The following is a 12,002-nucleotide window of genomic DNA, read 5'->3' on the forward strand; positions in this document are numbered from 1 at the left end:
AATAATAGGATTACAGTGGGCTGAGGATTGAGCTGGAGTTGAAGGAAAAACAGCAAATATAAACAGCTCTTTCAAAAAACTTGCTGGGGAAGGACTTTAGAGACGGCTGGTGACAGATGTCCTATCACCACTGTGCCATTTTCAAATGTCTCCCTCCTGTTAGAGATATTTGTAACCTCCCTCATGCTCTGTACCACTCTAAGCACGTTGAAAGTACAGATGGGGTCATCTTCACATCTTAATTCCTAGTGTAGGTCTTGCATATAGAAAGAAGGTGCTCTGTGATATGTTTAATTACTTTCCAGCTTTCAAATTTAAGGCCCTTATCGAACTTAAATATATATAAAGTGCGTGTCTTTTCATGTGTTTTCCCCTTATGCAACTTGTTCTGAATAAAAAGTTCTCAATTCCAGGTGGAAAAAAGGTAATGACAAGTCCATCATTTAATAGAATCACATGTTTTCAGGAAATTTTGTGAATTGGGGGGAATCGCCCCCCCAAAAAACAGAAGAAATTAAACAAGTATGAACATGTTTTAATAAAAAAATTTATTATGATTATTGACACCAGTTCATTGATAAGCATATAAATGTAAACTTTCATGGTTGGCATTATTCCACATATGACTTATCCAAATTCAGAGTTGATACTGTCGTGTGAGTATACAGGTAGCGAGAAAAGTTTATTATATTCACAGAATATACATACACGTGCATTCCAACTGGGTCCCTCCTTAAGCCAGCGGTATAGACACTGTCCCATTGACCCTGCTTCGGCTTCGCAGGTGTACACTGGAATCCGTGATGTCATCCACGTGTTCTTCGCTCTTCTTTTCCTTCAGGCTGTTGATGAATCTCAGGGTAATTTCATCCCACTCCTCTGGCAACAGCATCAGCAGAAACCCGATGCAGATGATGATGGTGGCAGCCAGGCGCACAACATTGAATATCACCTCCTGCTTCAGGAGATCCACAGCTAAGTGAGAAATATCAGGTCAGTCACTGTCTATGACTGTTTCTAAGCATTTTTGAAAACAAATGACCAACAAAAGTCAGGGCAAGTTCTAGAGATTTCCAAAGGTCTGTCTTGTTCTTTCAAGCTCATCTTTCCTTTTCTATACCGTCATCGTGGTGTTCCCTCCATTTGCTTTCCATTCCTTACCTCTACGTCAGACTGATCCTCCAAGGCCCCTGCGAGCTGACTTAACCGCCTCCGCGGTTTTACTTGTTAGGACTTCTCCTCTGCATCCCTTCATGCTTCTCCAGTTTCACTAGACCACTCAAGAGTTTTCAAATGAGCCAGGCCTATTAATGTCTAGGTCTCTGCACATGCTGTTCCTTTACCAATTTTTAATTGAGGTGAAATTCATATAGCAGAAAATTAACTATTTTAAAGTAAATTTAGTGGCATTTAGTACGTTCATCATGTTGTACAACTATCACCTCTACCTGCTTCCAAAATGTCTCCATCACTTTAAAATAAAACTTTGTATCCATTGAGCTGCTCCCTACCTCCATCCCCAGCCCCTGGCAACCACCAGTCAACAGTTTGTTTCTATGGATTTACCAATTCTGGATATCTCATATAAATGGAGTCACACTATGTGTGTCTGGCTTCTTTCACTTAGCATGATGTTTTTGAGGTTCATCCATGTTGTAGCATGTATTCATACTTCTTTAAGTGGCTGAATAATATCCCTTTGTATGTATCATGATTTGTTTATCCATTCACTTGTTGGTGGACATTTGGGTGTTTCTACCTTGTGCCATTGTGAATAGTACTGCTATTTACATTCATGTACAATGATATTTTGGGGTGGGGTATGTACCTAACAGTGGGATTGTTGGTCAAGCACATGCTGTTCTTTTTCCATGGAATGCCCTTCCCTCCTCTTACCCACTTCATCCAGTTAACCCGCCATTAGATCTCTCCATTTAGGCTTCTTGCAGGAAGCCTTCTTGGTTGCCCCTCTTGTGAGCTGTCAGAGCATTCAGCACATACCTCTGTCAAAGCAATTCTCTCTCTACATTATATTTACTCAATTTCTTTTGTCTCCCTCCCCATAATACATAGTCCTGAAAGCAGGGACTATGCCTTATTCAGGATAGATCACCAGTGTTATCAGAGTTCCTGGCATATACTAAGTGCTCAGAAAATATTTATTGAATGAATGAATCAATGGATGAATGAATAAACTGTCTTGACAACTCCAGTCCTCCCTGATGTTCCCTTCCTCTGACTATCTTATAGTCCTTGGAGTCTTTTACACAATTTGGCACTTAATAATAAATTACTTTGTAGAGTTCTAAGTTATTTCAAGCATGGTGGTCTTTTTTTCCAAATGCAGGCATAAGCTTCTTAAGGGAACAATAATATCATTTTCCCCTGTCTGTTCTATAGCTATAATCACATAGTAAGTGCTCAATAAACATTTTCTGATCATCCTGAGGCAAAGAAAGCTGGCTACCCAAGGCTTGGAACCGTAGAATTTTAAAGTTAGAAAGACTGTACAGTCATCCAGATAACCCACTTTTATTACTTGTTCCACTGACAGGTTTCATTAGAAAGATTATCCTGGAAAAATAGCTTCTCTTCTGGTCCCTGAAGTGAATCAAATTGCTTTTTCCTACATCTATTCCACGGGGCCATCTGCTGTGCCCCCAGGAGAAGCTTCTGCAGCTCCCCATGGATAGTCTGATGGGGAGCCAACACCCTGTACATCTCCTACACTTTCATTAGTGACGTTTACTTGAGAGTCCTATGCTGGGATGCCTTTTGTTTCTGTAGGACTTCCTCTAAAAATACCACAAAATTAGGTTGTCAGGGAGATTACATGAAATCCAAATGATACATTTGGTATTTAATTCTACTTGCATTGTACAACCAAGTACCAACAGTGTTTGTAGCTGCAAATTTTAAATCTGTTGCATAGTTATTCTGTTGTGTGCCACCTTCATGATATTTAAAAACATCTTCCCAGGCAAGGGACATAATTCACAATTGCTCAAAGAAACAACTCATGGTGTAAAACAAACACGAGCAGGAGACTTACTGTGCCCACGTCAAATCGTACCAGTACCTGCGTTTCCAGGAACGCTGAGCAGTGTCCCAATGGAGATTAGGATGGGGTACGTCAGCACCACGCCCACGTTCACCAGGATGTTGAAGACTGTCAAGTAAAGGAGAATATCGAGGATGTTGCAGGATAGAGGGAAACTGATGTGCTGGGTGCTCTCCTTAACATAAAGGAATCAATGTCTGGGTTAAACATGCCTTTTAAACTGCCTGCACCTTTGGTCAATAAATCTCCTAACTGCGAAGATGGATGCGTGCGCACCTCGCCTGAAGTAGTCTGACTCTTTTTCCCTCCTCTGCCACTCTGGCTGCCTCATCTCCTGCCAATTAGCTGGCAAAGGGTGTATGGAGCAAATGCAAAGAGGTGAAGTGATCAAGTCACTGTGCTGTGACACTACACCCGGTGGAGCGTGGCGGCCACGCTGCCTGGTGGAGGACCACAGCGTCCAGCCAGCACGGTGGCGCCCAGCCTGAGCACGCTTGCTCGGGGCATGTCACAGGCATGTCCAGGGACACGTGTTAGAGGAGGGCTACTCTCAGCAAGCTGGAGATCGGGTGCACACAGGTGAAGCCACGCGTCAGTGAGATTTCGATTGTTCCCAGTTAGATGGGTTTTGGCCAGGAAATTATCTGGGCACTTTTCATTAGGATGTTTGGCTTTATGGAAACATTACTGTTGATTTCTACTGAACTTAGCAGAGGTTATGAGGGGTCGTGACCACATCTATTTGGCCCTCAAAAGTAGAGTTCAAAGGACCAAGGATTAGTGTTTGATTGCTCTCTTAGATCATTTCCTGTCTTGCTCAAGGACTCCCTTAGGGGCCTGGGCCAGTAAAGAAAGAAGACCCAGTGCCTATGGGGGAAGAAAATAAAGGCATTTTTCCCTCAAGGAATTGCAGTGCTGCTTCAGATTCTGTTTCTAGTTATGTCACTTGATAAGGAAAGTCAAGTGAGGGTTGGCAGGTGTCCTGCAGGTCAAGCCTGGGGAAATGTGGCGTGGGCCAGGGGGCTGTCTTAGGTGGAGTGAGGGGAGAGGAGCAGAATGAAGATGATTTGATTCTGAGCAAAGAGGCATGAGTCTGGGTGGTGGGGGTGCCGGTGTTTGACTGCTTGGCCAGAAAAGAGCAGGTTTGTTGTTTTTCAGTGTCCTGTCAAACCGAGTTACAGCAGGAGCACAGCCTGAAAGTGGGAGTCCCTGGTTACCCAGGTGAAGCAGCCAGCCTCAGAGTTATAGGGAACTGGGAGAAAGAATATTAAAAAGTCCAGGTGACTTTTCCTTGGTCATCAACTAGGTACAGTGTTAGCCGAGCCACTAACCCCAGGTCTGCCTTCTTGCCTTGCTTCATGAGGGCTTGCTCTCTCAAATCCATTCTCTACACACAGCTGAAATGCAGATGTGAGCCTGGCACATCCCTGCTGAGAGATTAGTAAGTGGATTTTAAATTCAACCTGTCTACATGGCTTCCCAGGTCCTTCATAACCTGCTTTCCTCCTGAAAGTCCTTTCCTTCCTTCCTCTCCATTCCTCCTGTTCTCCGTGCTCCAGCCATTTGGGACCAATTTGAGTTCCTTGAATGAGAGTATCCCCTCTCCCTCTACCTGACACACGTGACACACGTGGCACACTTGGAACACAATACATCATATGGCACATCATAAAGAATGACGAAGCTGCTTGAAGGCCAGAGGTGATCCAAGTGGCTTGGACCTCCGGCTCAACTTTAACCCAGGGGAGGCACACCAGCTGGAGAGCTCTGATCTAATGAAGCAACAGGCTACAAAGAACCTTCTGAACATTCAATAACATGAACCAACCTTAGGTAAGTTTGGGAATAGAGGACAGAGGCGTCCAAGGGAATAATCGAATATGAAACTTTAACTATCCAAGGAAAGGTCAAGTGCCATAGGGAATGGAAGGCCACACCTGGGGTCACTTACCCAGCCACATCCCAGCCATCCCACAGAGACAGCCCCAGGGCAGAGCTGCAAAGGAGGACCAGTGCTCCACCTTGGTGAAATACAGGATGACCGGCGTGAAGGAGATGAAGATTAAATTGAAGAAACCCAACGTGGAGACAAAGTGGGCCGCCTCGCCAAAGTTGGCACTTCCGAGAAACATCTTAAACAAAACCTGGAATGAGAAGGAAAGTCTTAGACCGCAGTCAGTAAGGAGACTTCTACTCATCTGCACAGGGAGCTAACTGGCCCGATGTTTATCTTCCGTATCTTCTTACTTGCCGTCTCCATGCCATCTAACGTGTGGTTGAGATAAGGAATCAAAATGCTCTGTGGCCTTTACATGAAACAGCAAGTGCTGTACAACAAGTTCCTCGTGGTGCTGGGCGCTGCTGGGATACTGCACACTGTGTTAGGCACCACAGTCAGTGATGGGTATGGGAGGAATAAGAAATAAAAGCAGAGAAACCCAGAAAAATCTTCTCGATTAAGATGCCATCAATTCTTTTCCCTTCAAGCATGGGATTCATGTCACTCTTATTTTGACAGGTACTGAAAACCATGTTGGACAGAGAGGGCCTGTAATTATGGGTTGAGAGAAATAATAATGATGCATTGGATTTACAAATACTTTTCTCTCAGAGCTTAAAATATTTTTACAAACACTTTGCTTATTCTCTGGATTAAAAATTCTTTTTTTCTGGGTTATAAATCTGTGTACAGAGAGAGATGGCCAGGAAGCATGAATGGCCAACCTAAAGTCACACATCCGGCTGGGGAGGAGCCAGGACTCTAGTCCATATTTCTTGGCTTTTTAACCCCTCTGCTTCCTTTATTAATCTTCAAACAATGTAGAATGGAGCCAACCTTTTCTATGATGTACATATAACTTTGTGCATGTCAGCAAATATTACCACTCCCAGAATGGATCTACCTGTAACATGGTCAGGAGAAGCCTGTCTATCAGATAGCCATCCTGGTCACATAGCAATGCCAGGTATTGCTTATAATTTTATCCAAACTTATTTTTTCTTTTGAGAGACTTAATCAAGGGACCTTGATCATGTGCTGGTCTTTGGTCACATCAGACATCTCAATGGAGTCTCAGCTAGGGGCAGGTTAGGCACTAATGGTGATTGAGTGAACAACTGTCAAGTTTGTCACACAGAATCAGTGGGCCAGGAAATGTCAGTCGGGAAATAAACTCCGTGTCCTCTGAGCCGCAGTACTGGTGAGTAATCAGAACAGGCATCCAGGAGCATTGCGAAGGGCATTCCCTGCCTTTTGGAGGGAATGTTCTCATTGAAACACCAAGAGAGATGAAAGTGGAATAGTCCTTTAGCTACATCCAGAAAGTCGGCTCTGAAATGTGGAGCTTCGGGGAATAACCTTTGAGGTCTGCCCTCTTAGTCCTCACTTCTGAAGCTAAGGGCGCTGACTGAGTAGAATTTTCATTGATGACAGGTAGCTCCAGGGGACAAAGAATAGTGAGTACCGAGTGCAGACCCAGAGCATCCTTCAGAGGGGAAAAGAGAGTCTTCATTTTGCTTCTATGGCACGGAGTTAACATGTAGCAAAAGATAAACTCTCAAATGACAGCTTGTTTATTATTTTTAACACCTTAATTGGAGTTAAAATAATGACCACAGGGGTTCAATTAAAGAAGCACAAAGAGAAGAGAGGTCTTTCTTAGCCCTGGCTACAACTGGTTGATGATTTGGGAGAGGTGGGGCCATGGAGCAAGGGCTTTGGGGTTGGCCAGTCCAAGTTTTAATCTTGCCTCTGTCATTTCCTGGTTGTATGACCATGAGCAAGTTACTTAATGTTTCAAAGCCTCAGTTTCCTCATCTGTCATTCAAACAATATTAACACACCTATTGCAAAAAATAAAGCAATTTTGTTGCCTCCATATTCCAGAGGAAGCAGATGAAGACTTCATGGAAGCTGCTAAATGCTTCCTCAACCCAGTTCCCTCTTTGAAATGGGGGATAAGCACCTATGTGTCATAAGGCATTCACATAAGTGAAATTTCCTGACAACTGCCCAGCATAGAGCAAGTACTCAGTAAATGGTACTAATAATTAGACCATCTTAATTTTTTCTAGCCAAAATTTTCATCCTTCCTTAATTTATTATTTAAGTCTAAGCTACAAATGACAGTTGGCCACATAAGAAAGTGCACAGCGTACCTTATATAGCGCAGAGGTAGAGGCTGAGCCCACAGCAAAGGCCACTCCTATGATGGAGTCAGCGTGGAAGTTATCTGCGTACGCCATCATGACAATGCCCGTAATTGCCATTATTGTGGCAACTATCTGTCAAATAGAATGCAAAGAAATTTAAAAAACTACAGCTGATGACTCCATATCCCTGAGCAAGCAATTGAAGACTTCATGAAAGCTGCTAAATGCGTCCTCAAACCCAATTACCTCTGGACATCGCTGTTCAGTTGTAGAAGGGTCAGCATTAATAAGCAACCAGTATACTCATAAGACATCCAGGCAGAGAATATAAAAGCTACTCACATTTAAATCAAGGACTAATAATTTTAGTGTAATCTTTTAGTTCAACTTCCTAGAGATTTATACCCATATTGGTGAAATAAAGTTAATAGGAAGTCAATTTTAAGTCTTTTCATCTATAATGTATTCCTTTTCTTCAAACATTGTAGCATACATTTTAATCAGCTCCTTGGATCAATGCATGTTTCTGAAGACCTCCACATAACCAGAATTTGATTAGGGAGACATTATATTGATACAGCTAAGAGGCAACATTTAGGGCAAGGGGTAAAAAGAAAGTGAGTAATTCCATAATTTATAAGGAGCAAGCTTGCACTGTCACTTGGAACGTCAAATGGAGGCCAGTTCTTCTTTTTGTTTTCATGCAAATTAAACCACAGAAAGATACTTTTATGTAATTTTTCTAGAGCATTAATTGCATCAAGTGAAATGTTCATAATTGGATTGCAATCATAATGGTTTACTGTAAATTGGTAAGATGCTTGGTGTATTTAAAACAGGGGTCCACCCCTTTGTGGAATGCTGGCTTGCATCTGTTTCTTTAATTGCCTTGAACTGGAGCAATTTAGACATTTCAAAGTTTGTCTCATCAACTTCAAAACTAAGATGCAACTTTGTGAGAAATTTAAGCATATGTGGCGATTAATTTTGTTAAGCTTCAGTTCTGAGTATTCCCAAGTAAATCAGTTTCTCTGTAAATAGCATTTTCACATGTGATTTTTTTTTTTGCCCTTTTGAACATTAGTGAATTATTTCTTACAACAAAATATAGATCTTTAACATGGAACTGTAGACTTGCTCAAGGCTAGTGCAATGTATGTTAATGATGCCACATACAATCTAGATGCTGCTGAAGCAATTCTTTTGTTAATGGCCACCCAAAGCAAGTGCACAGTGGGCTTCAGAGCCAGCTCCATACTAACGTGTCCTTTATGAAAAACAGCAGGAGAAGTTGAGAACAGACGCCGATGTGTCAGCCATGAAAAACTGTCTTCATAAAGCGTTATCTGGGAGGCTGCTTGATGGGAGGCGTTTCTCTTGCTGAGTGAATATCAGATTCTCTGAAGCTGCCAGGCATGTGTTCTGGTTGGACTATGCCTCAAACTATAGGGAATAGAATTTAATACACACATCATGAGGTGTCAAAAGAAATTTTCCAAACAAGAAGCAATAGACTCATAAATAAACATGGTGAGGGGGCCATCTAGACTGGAAAATTCTGTGAGGGCTATCACTTTCTTCGATTTGGGGATTTACAGTTCAGCAGGGATTTGCGACAATTCTTTGGGCATCTGATTGTAGAGAATGAAGAGGCATGTTAGGTGCTGGTGTTTTCTGATTTATTTTGTGCTTAAATAATGTCTGTGGGTTAAAGTGTTCAGGTGCACACAGAGATCTCCCTCATAAGACTGAACTTGTAGGATAATAAATTTGAACTAATATTTGGTGTGTTTTGGGGTTTGTTTGTTGGCCAAGCATCAGCTGTATTTTCTTGGTCAAATAAACAAAACAGGGTTAAAAGAACACAATGTTTATCCTAATGAACTATAACATGATGTGCTATTTCATATTTAAAATTATTAAAAGTATTCTATAATGCATAATGCTGGGTTTAGGGAATTATGAAAACAAACAGCCCATACAAACAAACAAACAAAAAAGCAAAAACCAAAATCATTGTCTAGATAGGGATGAATATTTAATACCGGTATCCCCAGGATCTGACCCTAGTTGGGAACTGTTGGTTTTTTTTTCTGAGTCATCCATTAGTAAAAATTTATATGCATAATATTACTCTAATAAATTTTCTCAGGATAGGAATTAGGTACGGACAAAGATTACATAATTTTATAGCAATTAAAAGTTAGAACCATGGTGAGACTTTAAAATCTGCATTACATTTTATATCCAAGGGCTTGTGGAAATAGTAGCCTGGGCCACTTAAACTGGCATGTCAATTTCAGAGTGTCTCTCTCAATTGCCTTCGTGGAGAGAAGCATTTGTCATTTCAGGGAGTCAGACAACACTGTTAGTGAAGTTCTAAAAGCACAAAAATCTGAATATTTGAGATGCTAGAAAAATTCTCTATGGTAAGATCAGTAGTTTATAGGTTAACAATTTATAGGTTATGTAGGTTTCCTGGGGAGAAAGATAAGTTAAATTACTTTCCACATTTTTATTTAAATTTTACAACTATCTGATAGAATGAGTTCTCCACAGCCATTTTTAAAGAAATTTCCAATATGTTTCTTACCTACACAGTTGGAACTAAGGAAAGGGATCTCGGATAATCTAGAAAATGGAGGAAAATGTTGGGTAGAAGTCTCCTTTGGAGTGCTGTTCGGATGGTCCCAGAGTGGCATTGCTTGGCTCCGTGGGTTTATTGCAAGTAAATACTCTTCAAATTTCCAGAGAACAAACAACACAAGCACAGATCTGAGTCACATGCCTTCTCAGAATTAATCAGTCCTTAAGGAAGGGTTCGTTGTTTTTCTTAACAGAAAAACACAAAACTACTCTTGTTGGGCTCAGGGCACTGGAAAGGTGTCTGCAGGAAGCCAGTGTCTTAAATATTGTGTCAAAAGTGCTCATATGTGCACACCCAAGTGGTGAAACCACAGAAATGCTCCTAAGCACTTCGTATGCACATGGACTCCTGTGCTGAAAGTGCACCATCTCCTGGTGCCACCCCCTCGGCTTCACAAGAACTTGGCTCTCACGGCCTATTCCAGTTCCAGCCCCATGACCAACCCGAAGTGTCTAAATAAGATGGAAATCCTTCCACTACCATTACCTGAATCTGTTTGGCGCGAGAAGGTTAATAACCACAGTGACCATAAAACTGACAATGCTCATTCTTAGCTTTCTGACCCTCTCAGTCCTCTCACATCACAGTGAGCCCACTATCCCACCATGCCACCTCCCGAGACAGCTACCTTCCTCTGCAGGCTCAAGCTCCTCCGAGAGCCTCCGCATCAACTTTTGGGGCCAATCGGAGGGACCATGAAGTTGTCTGAGCCTGTTCCTGAAGCCCAAAGAAGGCCAGAAAGGTAAACATTTGGTGATTTCACTGTGCTGTAGATCATCCGTCACCCTGCATGAAAGCCAGGCTTCTTTCACCTCTCAAAGAATTAGTTTGTAAGGATAAGGCTAGAGAAGCATCTGGCTTTTGGCTGATTTTGTTTTCCTGTATCTTCATTCCCCTCCCCCCCCCTTTTGGCTCAGGCCCTCAGAAATCACAAGGGTCCAGCCCTTTTCTGGATCTCATTACATTCACTGTGTTTCCCCTTGACAAATGGTTTCCAGAATGATTATTTGCATAACAATATCAGCTCTTGTAGGGCTCAGGGTATTGAGATGGACCTTTAATTACTTCTATTTCTATTTGCAGCCCCAACGTCTTTCCTTAATTTGCTTTGTGGTCAACTCTGTTTCTGAAGCTGGGTGGAGCATGGGGAGTCCCAAGTCTGTAGCGGCCTCTAAAGTGGAAGGCCTCGAAGCTGCACTGCCAGCAGGGCTGTACTCAAGTTCAAGACTAACGGTCAGCAGCTGAAGGTGGGATACGCGTTAAGGGCTTGGCCAATGAGACCTGCTCGGATGGCCATCCTATTCTCTCCGAGGATGTTTAGACAGTCTGTTTTTAAGGAACCGTGGCTCTATGGGATCCTAAAACATGTTTACAGGTTACATCTGAGGTCCCATGAAGAAGAACCACCTGTGTCACTCAGATCCAGTGAAATCGGTCAGGGTTTGAAGTGAGAGAAGTGAAAGAGGTGAGCAGTCTATAGCTGTCCGGACTCTGTGTGTGTGTGAGGGGCAGAGGGTAGGTCCTTAGAATTGGTCAAACCCAAGGGGTACAGAGCCTCAAACCAAGATTCCCACCTCCCTGTCCCCTGCCACACATACACATCTATTTTTATATGAATAAAATCCATCTGAAAATGATCTCAATGGGAGATCAAGATGGAAAAGAGGAAAGGAAATGCCAGAAGGAAAAACTAGAGAGTGTGTGGGGGTGTACAGAGTGGACCTATTGACTACACCTTGAAGGGGTTATAGATTCTTTGTGGGCATAAAATCAGAGCCATTATAACTCAGTTCCCCCCCTCTCCCCCCGTATTCATAAATCAATCTCCTGCCAAGAGGGGGCTGAGTCTCACTACCCCTCCTGGATTCCTCCTCCAGGAATCCTCTGGATAGAGGATTGTGCACTACACCTGACTGAACAGTTACTGCATAAATGTTAACCGAAGGCAAGATGGAAGCAAAAGGTTATCCTGCATCTTATCTAAATGTATGATGTTGGCACAAACCAGCAGCAGCTCAGCCCCAGTGTCCTGATTTAGAGTGCGCTGGGGCCCTATCTGAATTCAGAGGAGTGCAGTTTAAGCGATGAAAGATTCACTTTAACTGACAGACTCCAGCTGGTTCTTGGTGGATGCAGGAAAGC

The 12,002-nt window shown here is 42.6% G+C and overlaps 1 protein-coding gene across 1 annotated transcript in view; it reads right to left on the reverse strand.

Moving 5' to 3' along the window:
- Positions 1–527: 527 nt before the first annotated feature.
- Positions 528–12,002, reverse strand: part of SLC35F4 (solute carrier family 35 member F4) — a 156,555-nt gene continuing 145,080 nt past the window's right edge. The window contains exons 5-8 of the mRNA XM_081129731.1: positions 7,220–7,345; positions 5,013–5,205; positions 3,080–3,169; positions 528–975 (exon numbers count right to left, since the gene is read on the reverse strand). Of these exons, the coding sequence (XP_080985857.1) occupies positions 734–975; positions 3,080–3,169; positions 5,013–5,205; positions 7,220–7,345 (651 nt within the window). The 3' untranslated portion in view covers positions 528–733. The remainder of the gene's footprint in view (positions 976–3,079; positions 3,170–5,012; positions 5,206–7,219; positions 7,346–12,002) is intronic.

This window comes from Miniopterus schreibersii (assembly GCF_964146895.1).
Source record: "Miniopterus schreibersii genome assembly, chromosome: 1".
Classification (NCBI taxonomy): domain Eukaryota; kingdom Metazoa; phylum Chordata; class Mammalia; order Chiroptera; family Miniopteridae; genus Miniopterus; species Miniopterus schreibersii.